This window comes from Panthera onca, chromosome B2 (genome assembly GCF_046562875.1).
Source record: "Panthera onca isolate mPanOnc1 chromosome B2, mPanOnc1 haplotype 2, whole genome shotgun sequence".
Taxonomy (NCBI): domain Eukaryota; kingdom Metazoa; phylum Chordata; class Mammalia; order Carnivora; family Felidae; genus Panthera; species Panthera onca.
The window spans coordinates 4,125,829-4,149,905 of record NC_138343.1 but is presented as its reverse complement, the minus strand read 5'-3'; the positions used below and the strand labels follow the sequence as shown (position 1 = coordinate 4,149,905).

The 24,077-nt window shown below is 47.3% G+C and overlaps 1 protein-coding gene across 2 annotated transcripts in view; it reads left to right on the top strand.

The window, feature by feature from the left end:
• Positions 1-23,811, top strand: part of SCGN (secretagogin, EF-hand calcium binding protein) — a 35,344-nt gene extending 11,533 nt beyond the window's left edge. For both annotated transcript variants that reach the window (XM_060614644.2, XM_060614643.2), the window contains exons 5-11: positions 913-969; positions 1,623-1,700; positions 9,892-9,947; positions 14,535-14,580; positions 14,819-14,878; positions 16,823-16,891; positions 23,675-23,811. In XM_060614644.2, coding sequence (XP_060470627.1) covers positions 913-969; positions 1,623-1,700; positions 9,892-9,947; positions 14,535-14,580; positions 14,819-14,878; positions 16,823-16,891; positions 23,675-23,803 — 495 coding nt within the window. In that variant the 3' untranslated portion in view covers positions 23,804-23,811. The remainder of the gene's footprint in view (positions 1-912; positions 970-1,622; positions 1,701-9,891; positions 9,948-14,534; positions 14,581-14,818; positions 14,879-16,822; positions 16,892-23,674) is intronic.
• The last annotated feature ends 266 nt before the right edge of the window (positions 23,812-24,077 follow it).

The window sequence follows — 24,077 nt, the reverse complement described above, 5'->3', positions numbered from 1 at the left end:
TGGATGGAATAACATGGGAAAAAAAGCATGTAAAACGGCGTTGTTCATGATTTGAAATTCTCATTCTCCGTTTTGGTATATTTGGTAAAGTCAGAATATAATTTACATTTAGCGAGTTGATTTTGTAAGTCTGGCTGAATTCAGGCAGACGTGTTGCCATCAGGGACCACAAGGCGTGACGCTTCCCAACCTTCCCGCGACCCCTCGGTACCCCGACTGTCCCCGTGGGGTGCTCAGGCCAGGCTGGTGGACTGGTGTCGAGAATTAAGGTCCCTGCAGTCGGTGAGTCAGCTGACCCATTCTACATCTACAGGAGATCTTGTCGATTAGAAACAACAACTTAGTGCTCCTTTTCCATTCTGCATAGGACTTAGAAAACTTGCCAACCTGTGACGCTCACACATGGAATAATCAGAAGCGGCCCAAACCACCCCACGCAGTAAAGAAAGCGGTTCAGTGTCTAAGAATGTTCAGTCCATCTTCCAGTGTAGCGACTGTATCTTCGGCTGGATGAATGCTACCCTTAAAGCAATGAAAGTGTTGTCTTGTCACTGGGAATCAGCCGAGATGTTTCATTCCCTTTACCCAGAGCCAAGGCCACCCAGCCAAGCTTCTTTATGGCCTTCTGGCAGCAGTGTATTTGGGAGGGGTTCACCCTTTTGTTAAGCTTACTGCTACTGGGGCTTTTAGTTCTATGCAGGTGCCTCGGTTTGACTACCTCCTGGGCCCCAGGATTTGTCTCTTGTTGACTTTGTGTGCAATTTCCTGATAACGCTGCAGGCTAAATTGTCTGAGTCACCAGATGTACCAGGGACAGACTCTGGTTTCAGTCCTCCACGACCTCTCTGGGTTTGTGCTTGCTTACACAGTCACTGGACCAGTAAATGGACGCACGGCTTTTGTGTATTTCAGATTTGGCGCAAATATGATGCTGACAGCAGTGGCTTTATATCAGCTGTTGAGCTGCGGGTAAGTGTGGGGACCCTCGCCGGGTGGAGATGGCCTTGCTCATCACTGGGAACTTGTTGTATGGACCATGAATTTAATTCCTATGGGCCCGAGAAGCATGCATTTGAATTTGTTACTTAAAAAAAACCAAAAACGTATTTGTATTTAAAAGGTTTAGGACATGCAAATAACATTGCTCTCTCTGGGAAAGAGACGTAATTAAGGAATTTTTGACACTTTTTCCATGCCTGGAGCCATCCTCTGAATTCTGTGAGCTCCCTTTATTTTAAAGTTTTTATTTATTTATTTTGAGAGACAGCGAGCAGGGGAAGGGGAGTAAAAGAGAGAGAGAGAGAGAGAGACCGAGAATGCCAAGCAGGCTTTGCTGTCAGTACAGAGCCTGATGTGGGACTGGAGTTCACAAACCATGAGATCATGACCCAAGCCAAAATCAGGAGTTGGACGCTCACCCGACTGAGCCACTCCGGTGCCCCTGTGAGCTCCGTTTAAACAGCGAGAGCCCTCCATTCTTGGATTTATTTGCTTCCTGAAAGCAGTTTGTTTTCTCCTAAAAATTAAAAAAAAAACCCACAATGCCTAAAATAAGGCGTCCCGAGATCTTTGTGGTTTATTTGCTCCCCATATAAGATGTGACTCTTCTCTCGATGTCACAGAACTTCCTCCGAGACCTCTTCCTCCACCACAAAAAGGCCGTCCCTGAGGCTAAGCTGGACGAATACACCGGCACCATGGTAAGTAGCTGGGCAGTGTGATCTCACGAGGGCAGCCCCCCTGATGCCTCCCCGGGGCCCAGAGTCGGTACCCGGGAGCACCTGCAGACTGAATGAGTACAAGAGAAACCTCAAGTCTGGGAAACGTCGGCTGAAGCTGAGCTGTTCTAGCCTCTCTCTGAGGACAGGACCGCGTGTATTTGAGAGGAAAGCTGTTCGCCTGTCCCTGGGGAGACCCGGAAAGTGCAGTGAACATCGGTTACCAGGCACCAGGCCAATAACCTCGAAGCCACTCGAAGTCACACAGAAACGGGTAAACATGGACAATCAGTCCCAGGCACGGGGGAAGCCACTTCTTGCCACGAGTCTATTCACGTGGCATGTTGATCGAGGGCAGCTGAGAGTCAGACAGATGGGAGACGTGCGTCCCGCGTCTCCCACTTATAAGCTGTGACCTTGGGAGACTGTCAACCTGTCCATCTTACTAGTTCATCCGTAAAATGGGGGTTAATGGTACCTACCTGCTGTGAGGGCAGAGCGAGCCGATGTCTCCGAAGCACTTTGCAGAGCGTCTGGGACATAATAGGTGTCCGTACCTGTTAGCTCTTGCTGTGGCAGCTGTTGTGGTCCTTGTTGTCATTAGGCTTCCGCGGCCAGAATGACCCTGAGATCATTTCGGTGAAAAATGATGGCATGGGAGAGCTGCCTCTGGCAAACGCATCCTCATCTAACACGATGCATTTCTCCAGCCACCAATCAACAGTCTGGCTTCCCTGCCGTTCGTGTCCGCCCCCCACCCTCTTCCTTCCCCCAGACAAGTGCTTCGGGCCAATCGGACGCTGTCGTTTTCTCAATCAAGAAGCCAAGAAATTGCTGGTGAAGGCTTACTTGCTCGTAGGATTGTTACGCACAGGAAGACTTCCAGCACAGATTCACGTTACTGGGCTTCCTGGTGAGCAGTCGGGAGCACGTACCACCGAGAAGTGTTGGTGAATTCTTGTAAAATGTGTGCCACTAGGTTGCCCTCTGGAGGCCTCGAGCTGATTTGGTATTATTTCTGGTATAAATAAATACGGTATTATTTCTGATGCCGTCTCTGCAGGGTTGGCATTGTTCATGCCATTTCGTATATCTGATGCTAGAGGCTTAGAAAGGCTAAGTGACCGTGTCACCACCAAGTTGAATTCTTAAACTCGCTTTGAAGATCAGGTGACTGGGCGAAGTTGAGTTACCCGGCCAAAGGCACCAGTTAAACTGGAAGCTAAGCTCTCTTGGTTTCCAGCCTCTTACTCTGCACCCTGTCCGACGCTGACCCCCAGGCCCGGGCGCCTGCCCTGGGGAGGAGGGAAGGAGAAGGGCGCTCTTGACCGTGATGGCTTATAAATGGCCTAGGCAGAAGCGAAGCTGATGCCAAGGGCAGAATCAAACCCCAGGCCAGGATCTCAATCAAGGAAATAATTCGGCTTCTTGGTATGTTGGACCTCTTTTAATAACACGCAAATGGTGTTCGAGATCCTGAGTGAGTACGCACTCAGCACGAAAGAGCAAAGTGGGAAATCTAGAAGCAGGAAGCAGTTTCCCGGCCGCAGGGAAATCTCGAGGTTTCTTCCCACCTGATTTCCAGCAGCACCTGCCAGCACAGTAAATACCATGGAAAGGGGGAGGTCACCGTAACTGCCTGAGAATAACAAGCAGGTTAGGTTTCCAGATGAGCACTTTCCATCCTTGATCCAACCCAGCGTCAGCACCGGTTGTTTGTAACCTTGATTTTATTAACTTCCAAAACATGCACTACAAGATGAAATACTCTCACTTAGAATCGCCAGGATATTTCTAATATTTCTTTGATTGCCTTTGAATCCGAGGCCCTCCGCCTCCAACTACAATACTAAACGGCTACGTTCTCACGTAACATGGCTCAATTCTCTTCCCTACTTTTATTCTCCCGGTTCTTGCTTGTCCTTCAGGATTCAGTGAGACATCATCGTGGCCTAGAAAACCTTCCATAACCTTCTTCTGTAGTGGATGCAGGTGCCTCTCCCCTGGGGGTCCCATATCATTGTCTTCACATCGGTCACCCATTTAACCCAGGCCGCAAATATCCACTAAATATCTGCCATGCCCCTGGCACTCCTCGAGTCACTGGGGATCCAGCAGCGAGCGAACCAGACAAAGGAGAGACTGACAATAACCATAAACATAATAAATAATAAATGATATCGCATGACAGGGGTAACGAGTGTCATGGGAAAGATGAAAAAGTAGAACAGGGCGAAGGATGGCCATGCCAGCAAGGTAGCTAGGATCGGGGGCTGGGGAGTGTAATTTTCACCCTTCGAGAAGGTGAGGCTTGAGGAAGGACCGAGGGTACAGCAAAGCACAGAGACCCTGGGGCAGTAGCCTGCCTGCGGCCTTCAAGGACAGGGAGACACGAGTGTGGCTGGAGCACAGAATTCAAGGGCGAGACTTAACGGAGGCCAGACCCCGTGGGGCTTCTTAGCCATTGTGAGAACGTGTGACAATGAGTGAGATGGAGAGCCACCAGAGGGGCAAGGAGGGAATCAGGAAGACCTGTGAAGAGGCCACCACTGCCATCTGGGTGAGAGAGGGTGGCAGCTGGGAGGGGGTGGGGCAGCACAGGAGATGAGAAGCATTGTGAAGGGGAAATCAACAGGATTGCCGATGAGTCAGCTGGAGTCAAGGGCAGCACGGACATCACTTGTTCACCACTTGTTCTTTACTAGCCAGTGACTCCTCTAGGGCAAGGGCAGGCGGCAGGGCCTGGCACACGGTAGGCTACTCCGTGCCCATTGTCAGCACTGAATTTGGAGTCGTTACCTAACAGCCAGCTCAGAAGAAACGAGGACAACAAAAGCAAGGTTGGCTCTGGGGACCCTCCTTGAGAGCCTCCACCTCCAGTAAGGCTCATGCTCCCCCTCGGGGAGCCTCGTAGATGGCCCATCGCACAGATCCGCCCTTCCTCAAGCTATGTTTGGTGTCCTGGAACTCTCCTTTGATTTCTTCCTCTTTGTACACCAGACCCTCTAGGACAGAGCCAGAAGGAGTGCTCGGGAGTACTGGGCTTGATCCCTTAGGGCTCTCCCTGGGGTCCTTCGTCCCAGAGACTCATCCACAGGGGTCCCCACCAGGCAGGGTATGGGCTGTGCTGAGCCCAGGGGCAGACCCAACAGGGCGGCTGGAGCCCCATGCTGATGACGAGAGGTAGGAGGGGCAGGAAGGCAGGAGTGGGGGGTGAGAGCCGGAGGGTGTGGAGGAAGAGAAATGCAAATAGAAAAAGACAATCCGAGTAAGACAGGCCAGGGATGTGTCCCAGTGGATTCCGAGTTCACACCCCTAACTTCCTGAGGTTGAATCTGACATGCTTTTTCTGGGCTGAGGAGTGGGGTCTCAAAGTGACCCACAGCACCCCCTCTGTCACCAAAGCCGGCACCTTCTTCATGCTCCTCTTCCAGGTCAGAATATGACCTGGTTAACTGGTTGAAATGAAGATGTGAGTTCATTTAGGGAGAACTTACCAAGAAAGATATGGTCCCTGACCTTCTGGAGTCTTCTGATGAGGGAAAAATTGGTAGAGGAGGGAAAAAAGCAAAAATTCACTCTGGCTGCTCCCTTTCATCCCCACTGCGCACGTCACTGCCATCGACCATCGACCATCTCGAGATCTGGTTCTCCTGACTTTTCAAAAATAAGGTAGGTTACAATGAAGCCACCGTTCTAGACCTTCTTGGCTTCTAGACAAGAAAAGGTAGATGGACAGAGTTCAAGCTGAGTTGTTTCAAGATGCCGTCTCAGCTGAGTGCACGTGGCATTTTATTTTCACCACGACACGGCCAGCATTTACTCGCGTACTGGGTGCTTTAATTGTAATAACTGCGTGTCCGCTCTGTGCCGAGCTCCGTGCAAAGCGCTTTGCAAACATTTGATTCTCACAGCAACCATATAAAATAAGTCTGTTTTGCCTCTCATTTTATAAATGAAGAAACTGAGGGTTACAGACTTTAACAGGTCAAATACAGTCGGGATGCAGCGGGGTGGAAATGCCTACCCACATCTACCTCCGAAGCCCGTATTTTCCACCACAGTACCCACGTCCGGAAGTTTAAATACTAAGTCATTAAAAAGAAAACTTTCAAAAGGGGAAGAGTGAACTCTATGGAGAGATCAAGAAGCGAGGACAATTCCTGAAGGAAGAGACGATCAAGGTGAGGACAAAGCCACGTGAAGAGATTAGGATTCTCTTAATATTTTTAAAGATAAGATAATGCAGGAGCTCATGCTATCAAGCGGCACCAGAATTCGTTACCTAGGAAAATGGATCTTTCTCCTCCTGAAGTCCAGAGAGGATCCTAAGAGCTGACATCTTATTAAACACAAAATAGGAAGCAAATTAACGAGAGACCACGGGAACAGGAAAGGGTTCTACAAAGTTGCTCTGGGAAAGAGACTGCAGATAAGCCGATGCAGGGAGCCAGGGAGGAAGAGTGGCCTGTGACCGCAGAGAGCCCCAGGGTCGGCTCATTCAAACAACCCACTGTCAGGGAGGGGAACGGGCCTGCAGGAAACACGCGGGTGGCTGGGAACGCCAACACTTGGCTGAAGAGACCATGCACATCACCCGTCAGCCCGGCCACGCTGCCCGCCCAGAGCGATTCTCTTCACACACAGCCTTTGGCTTTCAGTTTGACAAAGCCCAAGGCAGGCAGAAAATCTGGCAATGTGCAGTTTTTGATGGCTCCGAGCTCAGCCCTGGAAGCATGGAATCCTGTACAGCAGCTGAGGAGGATCGGAGGGGTCTCACCCAACTTGTGAGTCTCTGGGTGGAGGACCGTCCATTGACCAAGACTGCGCTGTTATCCTGTGTCTGTCTCATTGCCAAAAACTTGTGGTTCTTCCGGTTGTGCTGTGGTTAAGCACTCATTTTTCGATCCAAACTGTCCCGTGAAGGTAGGCTCGTGATCAATCAAACTAAACTCTGAGTGGCCCCTCACTGGTTCTTTCTGCCCTGAGGTGATAGGTAAGTGTTGAGGAACCAGGTAAGAGTTTTCACCCAAAGACCTACTCTGACCAGAAGACTAGAATGAGCGTAATGAGATTATGGCCAATCTATTTCATGTTCCTTCCTGAAATCATAGAGGCAACTTACACTTTTCCAATGAACAGACTTGGGAACTGGACTGTAGTGTTTTTTTTTTTTTTAAGACTTTTTACATTTCCCTAGTGATCTGTGGGTGAACTGACTTTCAGAAATTCAATATTCTCAGAAGAGATTTTAGAACCTTAGCCCTGAGTGATCCACCTAGTGTGAAATCACCTTACTGCCGCTGTAATGGCTTTTTATTGAGCGACGGATACAGTCGGAGCAGCCCTGCATGACAGATTTGGTTCCAAGGTTTGGCATTAAATGCCTTCCTTCATTTATAACCTGCTAAATGAATTCAAATGGAGCCACACGAGGGCTGGCACCTTTGAAAGCTGTCTGAAGCCCGAACAATGAATGAGTCACGGCAGAGCACCCGATCATAGGAGAAAAGTTGAGGTCTGCAGACCTAATCTTATTCTAACTCCTAATTAACGTTCTGGACAAGGGAGGAAACAACCTATTAACAAAATCCAATTATGACATCTAATTGAGAGGTTCTGCCAATACCTGGCGGGAGGAAAGATTCGCTGTCTGAATAGAATAGCATTAGATAATATTGAGCTTTTAAAAAGGTAAGTGAATACATGTGGGAGATGTTAAGCTCACATACCTAATTAGAGCATGGAGCTTGAGCTATTGTAAACCTGCAGATTAAAATCTGCAGACGATGGCAGACAAAGAGACATGAGGTTAAACTTGTGCCATCCTCTACCCTGGTCCCGGCTCCTGTCCTTCGGGATTGGATCCAAGTAGCTGGCTTCCTCCTGTGGTGTAGGCACTCAGCTCTCTGATCCACGCTGATGTGAAACATGTCTGGACCCAGTCTCGAGAGTTCTTCGCTTCTGTGCCCACCCTCCCTCTGCTGGTGACCTCAACCAGCCTCGTGGCTTGAAATACGAGCTAATGGTGATGGCCCTCAATTCATAGCTCTGACTCAGACCACTTCTCGGAACTTCTCAGGTGAACCACGTGGCCAATTTTCTGATGGGTAGAAGCATAATTTACCACATTGGTGGTCAGTTGTTCCTCAAGCCAGTTTTGAGCAAAAGGTAGGTATTTTCCCCCTTTGAGTAATTTGTACAGCTATGGAGATGGGCCCACATCTTTCAAGGTGAGTTACTACTTGCTTCAAGCTCAACATAATCTAGCTCTCTATTAATAGAATGTCTCGTAATGGTGGTGTCATGGAAAATCATGGCTCAGTCTTTAGCCAAGTGTATTGCCGTCAGACTTTTACGGGATAGAGAATTTATGCTTAAGGGACACAAAGGGACGTGTACTATATCCAAATGTATAAAAATATAACCTGCATTTTAATAGGTTCTGCAACATACACTTTTGGTGCTAAAGTTTTAGAGAAATGGGTTTTCCAATTCATTTCAAATATTAAGACTAAACTGGATTTAGGGAGGGAGGAAGGATGGACTGATATGTTTTTTAATGCAAAAATCGGTTACATATACTCTCAGATTTCTTCACCCCATCTCTCCCCGTGTATAGCCTCTTCTTACAAATACATTTAGAGCTGCTGTGCTAAATGTGGCGAAGTCACAAAGCTCACTCACACTAGGACTCAAATATGCAGTGAAATGTCTCTCCTCCATCTTGATTAACCTAATCCGATCTTCTTGATTTTAACTTTTAATCCTATCTTGTTTAAAACCTCATCTGATCCTATGATTTAAACAGGATCCTCTTTGGATCATGTTAAGTCTTTTCTACAAAAGGAAAAGCTGAGCCTCTCAGATTTCTTAGTCACCTTCATCCAACCCGGACTCTTCTGCAAAAATGGCATCAGGTTAAAAAGAATGGCTTTGGGCCCAAGTGGGGGAGGGGAGGAGCCGAGGTCCCTGGGCACAAGGCTCTCTGACTCCTCTGGTCCCCGGGCTGGGGCCTCCTGGCCACTCGGTTGCTGCTACCTTGCTGGTATTCACAGTGGGAGTGCGTGGTGAACTCATAGTCCGTTCTCTTAGCTTTGGCTAGCCCATTGGGAAGTACAGGCTAGTCCAGCAGCCATCCTTTACCTCTTGCTGGATGTGGGCCATTAATCCTCTGCCGCATGTGTATCAAAGTCCACATGTTCTTGCTACAGGACAGACCAGTAAGTCGAGAGGCAAGATGGCGGCTGTTGTCTCAAAGCACATCTCCTCTCAGCATGAAATGTGAGCTTCCTTTATGTTAGGAAGAGGGAGAAGGGGAGGAGGTTGGAGTCAAGAGGTGATGGATGGCTGTAGGCATTCAGAAGCCCACAAGGGTCCAAGGAAGGTTGTGAAACTGTTCTGTCCTTGGTCACTTGACCTTTGTGTACAGGAATCTGGTCATGGCATTCCCATAAATCTTAAACATAGCGTTATTATTTATGTACTTCCTTCTCCCCTTGGGTGAAGTGGGTTTTGGGTAAAGCGTGGTTTTTGCACATCTCAGCTGTAACCTGCAGGGCTGAGCAGAGAGGTTTTCTCTCAGCGACAGGTCACAGCAGTGAGGGAAACAGAAGCCACACGGAGTCAGACATGCTAAATATCTCCCTAACGTACATCCTCTTATCAGCCCATGGCTCTGGGGTCTTCCCCACCCTCTGATCCAGCATCATCTCATCCCATCACAGTCCACTGGATCTCAACCCAGCATCCAAACACTTGGGTGTTCAGAGCATCTCTGGAAAGCCAACCCACAGCAACTCTCTCCACTCAGTGTTGTCCTTCCTTAGCTGGTGCCCTCCTCCCTCCAGGATCCCCCTTCCAGCACATCTGGTCACACATCTGCGCACTTGACTGTCCTGTCTCTCCCTCTCCCTCTCCCTCTCTTCCTTCCTACAATCCTGGAAGCCTGGACAGGCAGACTTTCCCCTAGATCACATCCTCAACTACTTCTGCCTTCAGTGGAAAAATGGTATCTCCTCTGTCCTCTGTAGGGAGTACTCTGTGAGACGGCCGTGGCCAGTTTAGACAGCTGTGGGCCCGGAAGGGCAAGATATCAAAGTGCTTCGGGAACTTCCAGAACGGATTCCTGTTACAAGTACTTCATACAATCTTTTCCCCTTCTGCCTTCCAGATGAAGATCTTTGACAAAAACAAGGATGGCCGGTTGGATCTTAATGACTTGGCAAGGTGAGTGGCACAGGAATGGAGTCAGACTCGGAAACACCTTCCTAGGGTTCGTGATGATGCATACTTCTCTCTGAAAGGCAGAGGTCAGGTCCTGCCTGAAACCCTGAAGAAGAGTCTCATCTTACCAAGTAAGCAGCAGTGGTTCTGAATCTTCTGGGGTAATAGATCCCTTTGTGAAGGTAATAAAAGCTCTTGGGGCTCCTGGGTGGCTCAGTTGGTTAAGTAGCTAACTCTTGATATTGGCTCAAATCACGATCTTACGGTGCATGAGTTCAAGTCCCACGTCGGGCTCTGAGCTGACAGTGCGGAGCCTCCTTGGGATTCTGTCTCCCTCTCTCCCTGCCCCTCCCCTGCTTGCGCACATGAGCTCTCTCTCTCTCAAAAATAAATTTAAAAAATTTAAAAATTTTTAAATTTTAAAAAATTAAAAAAAAAAGGATAATAAAAGCTCTTCCCCCCACCCAAATGCACAATACACAAGGTTTTCATCAAATTTTATTGATGGGTCATGGGCCAGCCTTGCCTTCCTGGTCCCACATGAGGACTCCATGAAAAAATACATCTGGGACCCCATTCACTGGCTCTGGGAAGGCTGAGCAGTTAGCTCAGGACAGAGGACAGCTGAACCACACTCCAGCTGTGCTGGCCGGCTTTCCAGCGTGGGTGCAGCCTCCACGGGCACCCAGCACCTGAAGACCAGAGCAGAGGAGGAGGGGCCAGCAGAAGCAGCCCAGTACCTGAGAATTGCTGTCTGTAAGTCCGGGGTTGTACATGATGGGCATGTCAGCATGTTGTCTCAAGGCTAACCGACCCCAAAACAAGCTATGGTTGTCCACAGAATGAAAAAAAAAATATTCTGAATAGATGGACAGAGTTGAAATCATTGGATCCAGAATACATGGATATAACCCGGATGAAGGAGCAGTTATGATACCAGGTGCCTCGGGGTGGGGGTGGGGGGTGGTGGATGGAGTTGTAGACTGGGCAATGATAGAGGGTTTAGCAGTTATAGGCTTCAAGGCAGAAGCATGTATGGCTGGGAGAGAGGAAGTCCAAGGGCTGAGGGTGATTTCAATGACAGAGTTAACTTGGCAAGGTCACAAGCAGATATTAACTTGAGTTCAGAATGACAAAACCCTGTACCAGCTACCGCCTCTCTTGGCCAGTCCATCTGTTAGTTCTTGCAGGGGGTCTGCAAAAGGGAACGCACCGGGAAGGATCTCTTCTTAGTCATGACCAGGACACCGAGCCCAAAACTCTATACGGTCTTCTATTCCGGGCCTCGTAGGAGCTGTGAGACAGCCTTTGTGTCCTCCTCGGCTCCTTTCCCCAGAATCGTTATCCTAATTTTGGCCACTTTCGTGGAGAAGAGGCATGGAGACACCAGCCAGACCAGAGCCTCTCCCAAAGGCTGAGGACTGAGGGATCTCAGCCCTGCGGACTTGACTTTATCCCTGGCGTCCCCCTTAATCCTTGAAGCTATCTTGGTCAAGGGAGGCAAGGCTTCCTCTCAAGTGGAGGTCGGTCTAGCTACTCTGAGAGCTGCGTGCGAGAGCAATCCTAACCGGAAGATCCCAAACATGACAATCTGGGTGAAAACAAGAACTTTTAATTTCATTGTTCCCTTCACCAAAAGCACCCACCCACTTTTCTCAATGCAGGTCTCAGAGGTGGCGAGTCTAGGAGCCCTGAGCGCCCTCTGGAGGCTGGAGTGTGCCACTACTCTAAAGCTGCTCTACCCTATTGGTTATGATACTGTTTACTCCCGAAATAAAATCCGCAGAAAATATTAACTACCTCCGCCCGAAATGCTAAAACAATATAATGCGTACACTATAACACAGAAAGGGGAAATAAGGTGAAACACCTAAAATAAAATAAGGTATATTTCAAGTGTAGGTGGGGAGATACAACCACAGGGCAGGCATGACAGAGTGGTGGTTGCTTATACCTTTTGGTGTAGAAGTAGCAAGAATATGTCAGTTCAGATGTTGACGGATACAAGTACGACCTTTTGGCGACTCGTGCGTCAGGAACTCAGTTGCTGCTAATACAATGACATAAATAATAAATAAGTCCTGATAGAGTTCCAGATGGGACAAAGTGTAGTCAGCCCTCAATTTACCTGACTCAGTATGCTATCTGGATCATTTACACAGTTAGTAAACTATGCATGCCTTGAGAAAAATAGTCTGGATTTTCACATAAATAGTAATTCCGCTCTAGGTTCAAACATAATTATAAGCAGGATTGGTACACACATGAATGCTCCCTGGACATTCCCAAGTCAGGTGAGATATGGGCTGATTCACCCTTCTGTGGGATTTTCCATGCAATGCAGGGCATCTGGCATCCCTGACCTCCCACTGTGGAGGTCAGAGTCCCTCTGTCACGATCATAACCAGAGCCCTCCCCTGCAGCGAGCCAACCGTCCCCTCCTATGGTCCTACCCAGGAGGCAGGAAGTACGCCTTCGTCCCTTGAATAGCTGCTCTCGTGGCCCGGTGCTACGTATAGAGGAGGATTCGATGGGTAGCTGTGGACTGAAGGAAGGACCAAAGTAGTGCCGAACGGAGATGCGAAGCAACAAAACAGTTACTGCATTGTTTCAAAACCAATTTGATAAGGGACTCGACAGCGACAACCGGGGTAGGCAAAATACAGACGTCTGTGTCCGAACTCCCAGAACCAGTGAACGTTTGATGTGACGTGGCAAGGATGAACCACGGTTGCAGACAGAATTAAAGTTGCTGACTAACAGACCTTACGGGGGTTATTCTGGATTACCCAGGTGGGCCCCCTGTAATAACAAGGTCCTTTAATTTATACGCGGGACTCTTCTCTCTACTCCCAGCCCTAGAAGGCACCGCTGTTACTCTACATACAAGCACCTCTCAAGTATATGTCCTCTGACTGGCAACATAACTTAGGCCGCTTGGTGCCAACCAACAGATGAGAACACGATTCCTTAGAGAGTTCCAGAATATTCTAGCCTCTACTTGGCTCAAATTAATTCTCTCTCCCCTGAGCATCCAGAAGAGCAATATTTTCCAAATTGTTGTAAGATACTTTGTTTCTACCTTTCCCTGTACGGTGAATGCATGATTTTTGAATGCAGCATAAATCCAGAAAAATACCCCAGACCAGGAATCACACTCTCCTCCCCTCACCTGCCAACCCCCGGTAACCTACTTTGTTTCTATGGATTTGCTTATTCTGAGCATTTCATATACATGGAATCATACAATATGTGGCCTTTCATGTCTGACTGAGGTTCTTTCTTTCTTCATGTGGATTCAAGCGACTGTCTGGTTTCTTTTCACTTCAGCTTGAAGAATTCCCTTTAGTATTTCTTATGGGTCACATTTATTGTTGTTAATTGTCCTTTTTGTCCAGTGACTTTTTTGAACGAATCCTGTAAAATCTGTGTCTTTGTTATGTGTAGACACTTAAGTCTCTGCTTGGCTAGCTCACGATTGCACAAAGATTCCTTAGATGTCTCCCACTGTTTTTTGAGGGTCCCTGTGTACAGTTTGGGGCACATCTACACTCAACCAGGCAGCTTACAACTCTGCCTTAGCCTTCACTTCCTGCTTGCATACAGCCTGACGATAAGCCACAGGCGAGAGCTTAGGGCCTTCTCCGGTCTTTCCTGCACAGACATAGATGGGCATAGATGTGGCCTGGGCATCTGGGCATAGATGTGGCCCCATGCATGTGTGAAGCTCTCTAGATTCCCAGAAATATGTCAGAATTTGTAGAAGACCCTATAGACATCTCATTCCTCCAGCTTTTCCTTTTAATCTTTTTAGTTAGCCTGTTGTTTACCCAGACTCTTGTCTACCACTGCCGTCAGCTCTGACCTCAAACAATTGCTTCTAATTCACTGCTTTTGACAAATCCTCCCAGGTAAAAGGCTTTTTCACTGGGTGAGTTCAAAATCAGGTCAAATAAGTGCATCTTGCAAGTGGGGTCTTTTCGAGAACATCGGAGAAGTCACATACTGGTAATTCTTTGGAAACTGGGCTTTGAAAGAGCCCCAACTCCGTTCTGCTCGCTTTAGCTGCTGCTAGAATGCTCTTTTTCCCTGGGACTGTGGGCTCTTCATTTACAGTGGAGTGGAGAAGGGTGGAGGGCTGAAGGAAGTGAAAATGCACAAAATCCACTGTTCTTACCGAGATTTAGCCATTTTTCCAAGATAAACACTCCTCAGATTTCTACAAGACTTTAACATCTAGAATTGTGAAAAAGGTATTTTGACTTTTTTTGGGGGGAGGGGGCGAGCAGTTTTCTCATTGTGGTTATGGAGGAGGGAGTCTTCCTAAGCACTTACTCTGCCATTGTCCACCAAGATGCCTTCTCAAAAATCTCTCTCTGGCGACTACTAATCCCTGTGAACGTCTCTCCCAGTGAATTTTTTAATTTGTTTTTATAACGTATAAATTCTTATTTTTCAAGCACCTCCCCTATTCTGCAGAATAATCTGGAAATTGCCTGCCTTTCCTCATCCCAGAGTTATGGATTTGCTTGTAACTGAGAGCGGACAGATTTTCACGCGGACTAATTTCTTTTTTTCTTTTCCATTTAGGATTCTGGCTCTTCAGGAAAACTTCCTTCTCCAATTTAAAATGGATGTAAGTAGTGACATGTTTCTGGGTGGGCTTGTGTCGTCCATGTGAGAGGGAGGGAAGAAAGGAAGGCCTCTGTTTGTCTTACTTTAAGTTATCTAGAGACAAAAAAGGCTTACTGTTGAAATCAAGGGATTAAGGGGTCATTGACTCAAAGTTTATAGAAGTTGCCTATGACCCCGGAAGAATTGTCCAATGGAAGCTTCCTGTTGCCGGACTAACACACCATTTTCTCCACACACAGGCTTGTTCCACTGAGGAAAGAAAGAGGGACTTTGAGAAAATCTTTGCCCACTATGACGTTGTAAGTGTGCCCCTTTGTGTTGTGCTGGCCCTTTTGAGGTAGCAAGCCTGTCTGGCCCTATATGGGGTCATCCTGTCTGTCCTACCCACCCATCCTACCCATCAGACCTTGAACTTATATGACGAATAGCAGTCCTACATGTATGTCACCCCTCAGCTTCTCTATGCAAACTTCTGAAAACTACATTAAAATGGACAAAAGGAGTATTTATGGTTGAGAAGAGAATAAAATCACTTTTTTTCCCTCTTTGGATCCAAACTGGGAGAAGGCTTCTCCTTCTTTAATCTCCATCTGGAATAGCATGCTCGAGAATGAAACATAAAGAATCAAGTTCAAAACCACATTTAACCCAAAGAAGTACAGGCAAAGCGAGCCCTGGTTGACATAATCGCTACTTCTCCTGTAGGATTGATTCTGCGGTCCTTCTTTAGAGAATAAATAAATAATAATTCTAAAGCACAAAGTGTGACAAAGAGATCACATTTCTTGACAAGGTAGGGTAATGCAAGAAGGAAGAGAAATGAGAACGTTAGGCAAAGTCAAAGGAGACGCCGTCCTGAAACTAAGCAGACTGGACATCTGTGTGTCACATTCTGAGCAGGAGGGAGCATCACCCAGAAGAGGCAGTGCAGCCGGGTGTTTAAGGGTATAGGCTCTGTGACCATCAGCTGGGTGTGAATCATGGTTTGTTAGCCATGTGACCTTGGGTAGTTTCCTTACCCCCTCCCCACCCCCCCCCCCGTGCCTCGTTGCCCTTTTCTGTAAAGTTAGGGTGACGAGGATAATAATACTGCCTACACCACGGGATTGTTACAAGGATTCAGTGATTTCACATTTGTAAAGCTCTTAGAAGGGTGCCTGGCAGGTAGCTAGTATTATGTTTGTATTTGGCAAATACACTAAGGGAATAGATTTTTTAAATGATATGCTAAAGGTTCAAGGTGAAGCAAACTTGAAAAGAATGGATGGGTTGTCATAACTGGGACTTTAGAGAAGAAATGGAAATATTTTAGTATGTATTATATTTCATAGACCTTTTTATATAGTGAGTAGAAAAACTAAGAGTTTACGTACAGACCAAATAATTTTAGTCTAGTCATTCTTGATTTAAAATATATATTTTGGGGGTGCCTGGGTGGCTCGGTCAGTTGAGCGTCTCTTGATTTTGGCTCAGGTCCTGATCTCTCGGTCGTGGGATTGAGCCCAACGTCAGGCTCCACACTGAACATAGAGCCTACTTGAGATTCTCTCTCTTCCTCTGCCCCTCTCCCCAACTCACGTGCTCACCCTCTCTCTAAAATAGGTTACAAAAATAAAAATAAAAAAATAAAATCTACATTTTAATAATCATCAAGCCCTCGCTAAATTATAAAGCAAAATAAAAAATATTTCAGCCTATCAAGATGGGTATGATGTGAAAATTTAGTCCGAACTGAAGCTTAATATTTGGGAAGCATATGAAGCGAGTATATATCACGTTAATGCTATTTGCAAGAGCCAAGGACCTCAAAACTACTGCTTCCCATTTGTTTATGTGGGGGTAGTTACTGACAATTAATTATTTTTTTTAAAGTTTATTTATTTATCCTGCACGCGCGAGAGAGAGAGGGCAAGCAGGGGGAAGTGAGGGAGGAAAGAGTGGGAGAGAGAGAATCCCAAGCACCTGATGGGGGGCTCGAACTCACGACCACGAGATCGTGACCTGAGCCAAAATCAAGTGTCGGATACTTAACTGACAGAGCCGCCCAGGTGCCCCTACAATTCATTCTTTTAATCTCTGTGGAACATTTCACATCCTGCCCAGAGAAACTACCTGGAATGTGCCATTTCTGAACCTATTTGCAGTCACAAAAGAATACTGATTTGGACGATTCGCCTAATTTATTCTTTAGCTTTTGGACTTAAGTACATGATATTGGATTGATTGGATCTTTTATCTTTCAGAGTAAAACTGGAGCTCTGGAAGGCCCGGAAGTGGACGGGTTTGTCAAAGACATGATGGAGCTGGTCCAGGTGATTTCACGAGGCCGTAGAGATCCATCGTGGGTTGGGGTTGCCATTCTGATGGATTCCACTGTTTATTTTTGAGCATCAGTGGGGCTGACGATTAATGCTAGAGAGAAGGTCTAGGGACATAGTCTATTTATCAACTCTGAGCTTCTGTGAGACCTGACAAGTCTCCCTTTCTCTCTTAAGATCATCTGTAGCTTCAATGAAGTAAAACCCCCATAGAAGTTTCTTGTTAATAACATCACTAAAAAGCCATCTATTTCACCATGGAAACACGGTGCCAGCGTATGCATTACGGCTTTATGCTTTATTACAGAAGGGCTTTTTCCCCTGGACTTGGTTGTTAGAATACCTAAAACCTTTTAATTTAATTTCATGAAATAAATCCCATATTTGGGATTCCTCCCCCCCACCCCCACCCCATCTTCCCAGGGCTGTTCTAACGCCCAGCCTAAAATTTTGGCTACTTATCTATCAAGACATTGTCCTGGTTCAGACGGATAGGATTTAGATTATAATCTACATCACAAAGCTGTTTTATGTAGTGTAGACTGTTTAAAACAAGCAATCTCCGTTGAGATCCCTGTGAACTGTATTTGACTGGCTGCCTGATCTAGTTAAGCAGATACTTTGCAGCTCTTCTATGGGACCCTGTAGCCACTGAATTTCACACTCTCCTAGCCTTAGAGATATTTTGAGGTTAATACAGGACACAGTGTTTCTGCCCCGATTGGTCCAGACGGAAGCAACTGTTAACTGGTTTTGGATTCCCAGACCTGTTTAAAAACCTGATTAAAACTGTGGAGTTTCACAGCAGAAAATTTCCTAAAAATTTACCACTTTTTGCGTAAACCTCCAGGAAGTCCACGTACTGTGAGGGAGCAGGAGTGAATGAGATCTTTTTCTGATCTCTAATCAGGATGACAGAGGTGTGTTGTTGACCTCCTGAGTCTTGATGTCCCCATCCCGCTGCCCCTTGCCTCTTCCACACTCCCTTTGCGTGCTGGCCCCGCTGGGAGATTCCACGGGCACCTGCCCAGCCAAATGGTGCATGGGTATTGGTGTGGTAGTGCCTTTTACATTGATTGCTAAAGAAAAATCCCACTGTACTTATTACCTCTTTAATGCCAGAATGATTCCTGTAATAGAAACTGAGCAATTATCTATGGGACATTAAAGTCGCACGGCAGTAGGCTTTGCCAAACCGCGGTTTTAATTTGCTTTTGATAGATGCACGGGTGCTGAGCCTGCTTCTCAGCTACGTGGCCTCCTCTGAGCAGTGAAGCCAGGCCACCTAAGTGCACAGTTCAGGGGCTTCACATGCCTACAGACCCTTGTGATTGGCACGGCACTTGGCAATGACTTCCAAAGGTTACTGGGAGACACAGAAGTAAAACCTAACCTAGCAACAGAGTAGGGAAGACGTTTTCCCAGAGAAAATCAAAGAGAAGGGGAAAATCGTAGACCATCCCAAAACATGCATTTGCCTCACTCATTGATAGATTCGAATCACCTCCATGGGAAACCAGAGGATCCCCATCACTCTTGTCCTTGCCCTTCTATTTCTGGTGCAACAAAACGGTTCCTCTTGTATAAGTACCAGCCGAGTTAAGAGAGTGGGTTTTCAAGGACTGAGTGAGACCATGGTCAGTAGTACAAAAGCAGTTGACAAGGGCTGATTTGTTGAGCTAAAAACTGGGGACAAAGTAGTTAATTATTAAAGTTCTCCTCTGAAGCCAGATAACTGAGGTACATATCTATATTGGGTCTTTCCCAGCAGAACTTCTGCGTTGCTTAAAAACTATTCACTGTATAATTTGAAGTATGTTGTCAAGGGAGAATCTTTGGATAAATCTGATATTTCTCATCAAAGACCACAGGACAAGCAAACAAAGAATATCTGGAATTTGTTTTAAAAGCAACTATCCGAGCACGCTGTGGAGGTCTTGAGCTGGCTCAGGTGTAGAGTCTTGGTCAGGATCGTTGATGTTTGCGATAATGACCCTGACGTAAGCTTATTGCATAGCCTTTCATTCTTGTTTTCTTTCAACCATGTATGATACATATATTGAATTTGTATTAACAAGACTATCTGGTTACCAGAACACCACTTTCCCTGACCTCTGGAAAATGACGCTCAGGGCTGTCCTCTGTCAGTATGATGAGACGGCAAGGTCCTGGGGGATATGACCCAATAATTTCTGCACAAGATTTCTGAAGAGTCTGTAGGTCCCTCAGCATGGCATGAAAATCAACGGGAGAATCTATACCTTAAGCTAGAAAGTAGAAAGGCAAGACATTCAAGACGCTCAGCTTATACCAAGGAGTAGAAGCGTGAATGGTAACGTTAGAAGCCAAACATACAGGGATGCCAGAGGTGACCAGGAGGTCTGCCTGAAGGGGAGGAGAGGTCCTGCCCTGGGCTCCCCAAAGTTCCTTCTTTATCCTGCTAGACACTGCTTCTGCTTTTCTCTGTTGTTGACAAGATGATTAGCAAGGGGAGGACAATACTTAACCCAAGAGATTGAATCTAATATATGCCCCTCCAAAGAGCTATTAGCCCGTAGCACACATGTTCTCATTTCTTTTCATTTTTTAAATGATAAAAATGATACGGAGAGAAATCTGAAAGTAGAGAAAAGACAGAAGCATGATCTGTACACTTGAGTAGACCTTCCATTAACAGACTTCATTTCTGGGTATATTCTGCATGGGTTGAGCTCCACGGATAAGCATTTCTCAGTTACAGTCACTGTTTTAGTGTCTGTAGAAGATTTTACCTGTGGTTAGATAGAACTTACCTACACATTCCTCTTTTACTAGTAATTTATTATTTTTTTATTTTTTAAATATTTCATTTGATTTTTTTGTAAGTAATGTCTACACCCAACATGGGGCTCCTCTTAGGAATTTAGACTGTTTACCCTGTTTGTGACTCAAAGTAAAACTTAGTATTTTGGTAGGTGCATCTTGTCTGGGTTTTAGGCTTTATCTCAGGCGTGGAATCAAGGGATTTGCATACTTTAAAACTGGTGGCACTCACGGTCACATTAATTAATTAATTAATTAATTAATTTGTTTAATGTTTGTTTATTTTTGAGAGAGAGACAGAGACAGAGTGCGAGCAGGGGAGGGGCAGAGAAAGAGGGAGGCACAGAATCTGAAGCAGGCTCTGAAGCTGTCAGCTTCCAGAATCTGAAGCTGTCAGCACAGACCCGATGCGGGGCTTGAAAGCACAAACCGTGAGATCATGACCTGAGCTGAAGTCTGATGCTTAACTGACTGAGCCCCCCAGGCGCCCCCTACTGTCACATTTTAGAAAGAGCCGTGTGCGTTCACCCATTCCCTTCTTCGGATCCTTTCTCCCCACCCCACCAGAAAGCCAATGGCTTCATTTTGAGCCAGGCTTTCTATCAAGGAAGAGGGCAGGCAGGAATATGTATGTATTTTTCTCACTGGGATGTTAGTGACTTAACGTGCTGCCATCCCGAGTGACAGACTTCTAAGAAAAGACAACAGGAGGCAAGGGAAAGGCACTGTCATCCCCAACAAACAGTGCTGGGGCTGTGGGACCCGGTGATGTGCTTCCTAAGCTCCTCCCGTCACAGCGCGGTCCCCTGTGATCGCCGCCCTCCAGGGGACTTCACACTGTCGGACGGGGCACCTCTGTCTGCCTGCAAAATGACCCTGAAAGGACACCAACCAGTCCCCCCTTTCCATCGTAAAACATGCAATGGCGGGTGATAATTCGAAGACACGTGGGACAGGACTGGTGCTGGAGGTGGCCTTTATTACCGTGACCTCTTCCAGACAATCCGAGCCTGGCTGGCAAGGGCCTGGCCGAGGTCTTAGGCGGTGAGGCCTTGGCCTCTACCCGTCGCCTCGGTGTTTTCAGACAGCAGCACGGCCGATAAACAGAGTGGCGACAGGGAACACGTTATAACTTTGCACGGTTGGAGAGTGAGGCGCTTGCTAATGAAATATTCCGATCGGAAGCACTATCATAAGCGGTTTCCAGTAAGCACTTGCCACGATCAAAGCCATAATTCTGTTAGGGGCCATAAGGGGCGCAGGCCGGGCCTGGCGTCCTGATGCTGACTCCAGCGTGGGGACCGGGGAAGACAGGGTTCGGGCCTCCCCTTTCACTGCTTCAGGAGACCCGGGGCGTACAGGGAAGGGAGGGCACACGCGGGAACAGGAAGACGGCGTGTGCAGACAGTCCCTCACGGATTCCACGGCTGTAATGGAGCACTTATCACGGGCAGGCACGAGGAGACAGATCCAGCCCTAAAGGTTCCCCTAGGGCCCAGGATTCAAGGGGGACCGATAAGCATTGTTCAGCCAAATACTCCAGATACACTTGCACACTTTCCCATGAGGTGGGTAAGAAACTAAAACAATGCATTTTTACACGGAGGCTGCGGCAGGGTGTGTGGTAAAGAGATGAGCTCCGGGACCGCCTGCCCGAGTTCGTATCTGGTTCAGACATGTACCCGCTGTGTGGCGGTGGGAAGGTTAGTTAACCTCTCTGTGCTTTAGTTTTCTCATCTGTAAATTAGAAGTTGATAGTAGGGGCACCAGGGTGGCTCAGTCCGGCTTTGGCTCAGGTCATGATCTCACAGTGTATGGGTTCGAGCCCCGCGTCGGGCTCCGTGCTGACCGCTCAGAGCCTGGAGCCTGCTTCGGATTCTGTGTCTCCTTCTCTCTCTGCCCCTCCCCTGCCCACGCTCTGTCTCTGTCTCTCAAAAATAAATAAATGTTAAAAAAATTTTTTTTTTAAAGTTGATAGTAAATACAACCTCATAGGGTTGTTCTGAAGGTTAGAATCATTCTGTGTAGAACCGTTAGACCCAGACCCCGTGTGTGCTTATACTGGTGACTTATTATTCAAGCTGAGGCCCCCGGTGACTTCCGGTGATTTGTCTTCCGTGATCCAAACATTTTTGAACAGTGGCATCTGGGTCTCCTGACTCCTAGTGAGTTGTCAAACATTAAAAGCGTAACTCAAAGGGTGCCTGGGTGGCTCAGTGGGTTAAGTGACTCGATTTCAGCTCAGGTCATGACCTCACAGTCTTGAGATCAAGCCCCAAGGAGCACAGAGCTCCGCACTAAGCCTGCTTGGGATTCTCTCTCTCTCTCCCTCTCTCTCTGTCCCTCCCCTGCTTGTGTGCTCTCTCTCTCAAAATAAATTAACAAAAAAAAAAAAAAAAGAAAGAAAAAACAAAAGCATAACTCAAAAGGTCGAAAGAAACTTCCCTTACCTACACCCACATTCATACCCTCATCCCCAAACACACATTCACACCCTCACAAAATATTTCCACTCCCTTTAAGGAAATAATTCCTTTTGCAGTAAACAAATTAGTAAAAGAGAGCTTAGAATAGCTTGAATGAGGTAAATACATTGGCAAATTAATTCATGCTAATGTGTGAATGACTACCACCCGAGTCTTTTCTCTCTCTCTCTTTTTTTTGTAAATTTATTTTGAGAGAGATGGCGCATGAGTGGGAGTGGGCAGAGAGAGAGGAAGAGAGAGGGAGAGAGAGATTCCCAAGCAGATTCTGCACTGTCAGCACAGAGCCGAACTCATGAACTATGGGATCGTGACCTGAGCCGAAACCAAGAGTTGGCTGCTTGACCAACTGAGCCACCCAGGCGCCCCACACCCAACTTTTTTCTAAGCATGGGAATTTGCTAAAAGGATCCTGGGGCAGAGGGCCACTAGTTGGAGATTAATTCATGCTAATGTGTGAATGACTACCGCCCAAGTCTTTTCTAAGCATGGGAATTTGCTAAGAGGATCCTGGGGCAGGAGAGGTTGAGGATGCCAAAAACCAAAAAGTCCCCACTTCGCATAAGAAAGGAGCTCCCAGTATGGAGCCACGGAGTGTAGCTTGCTGTTTTCAGGACTTCTAAGCCATCTCCTGGGCCACACCTCTACCTGCCTGTCACAGACACCCAGGGAAGTATCCTGAGTGAGCCCCGACAAGGAGAACGTGTTGACAATGTGTTCCATATCAGCCTTTTTTTTTTTTTTTTTAACGTTTATTTATTTTTGAGAGACAGAGCTCGAGCAGGGGAGGGGCAGAGAGAGAGGGAGACACAGAATCCAAAGCGGGCTCCAGGCTCTGAGCTGTCAGCACGGAGCCTGACGCGGGGCTTGAACCCACGAACTGTGAGATCATGACCTGAGCCGAAGTCGGCCGCCCAACTGACTGAGCCACCCGGGAGCCCCATGCGGGCCTTTTGAGTTTGAAATTATTTTCCTGTCTGGTGTGTATCACAGTGTTTTCTTAGCCCCCAAATACGCCTTGGAATAAATCCTATGTCCGCAGCTCGGTGGCATCCTGTTTTAGTCAGTCTTTCGTTTGTTATAACCCTTTTTAAAATCAGAGGCACAAAATCCTCCCATGGGGAGATAGTGAAATGTGTCTTCTCTCATCATGCGGCAAGACAGCATCCGTGGTGACAACTGTCTGCTCCAAGGCAAAATATCTTTGTCATGGCCTAAATAGGCAGGCTCTCCCTAGAGCCGTAGAGAAGTGATGTGGGGCTGGTTCCCTCGCTCAAATAGCCATGCTGGGAGGTAAACGTGTTGGCGGGACCCTTGACAACACTCGGTGGGCCTACGAGATGGGACCACCCCCACGGCCCGTCTGCACGGAGCCTCCCTAGAAGGCAGGCTGTCCCCTGAGTGTAGTGAGCATGGGGCGTGGAGGGGGCGGCATTCAAGGGTGGGGCCACCGTCAGCCCCTCTCCTGACAGGCTCCCTTTGCTGTCCTCAGCCCAGCATCAGTGGAGCGGACCTCGATAAGTTCCGGGAGATTCTTCTGCGCCACTGTGATGTGAACAAGGATGGAAAAATTCAGAAGTCCGAGCTCGCGTTGTGTCTTGGGCTGAAAATCAACCCATAAGCCCCGAATGCTTTGTCTTTTGCTCTTAGGATGTTGCTGAGCTCCTGCTGGGAAAATTGTATCTGTGCTTTGCTGTTGGGGACACCGGGGCAAGCTTTGTAACAAATGGTGTGGTGTTTTAGGGCAAGAGGGGGGGGTCCTAGGGCCTTCTTTCTAAGGCCATGGTGTTCTCCTGCGTCACTGAGAACCCCCTGCAGTGTCTGTGTTATTCCCGCCCCCCCAACCTGGGCTTTCCTGTCCCCCCAGAGAGTCAGCTAACCACCTGCTGAATCCC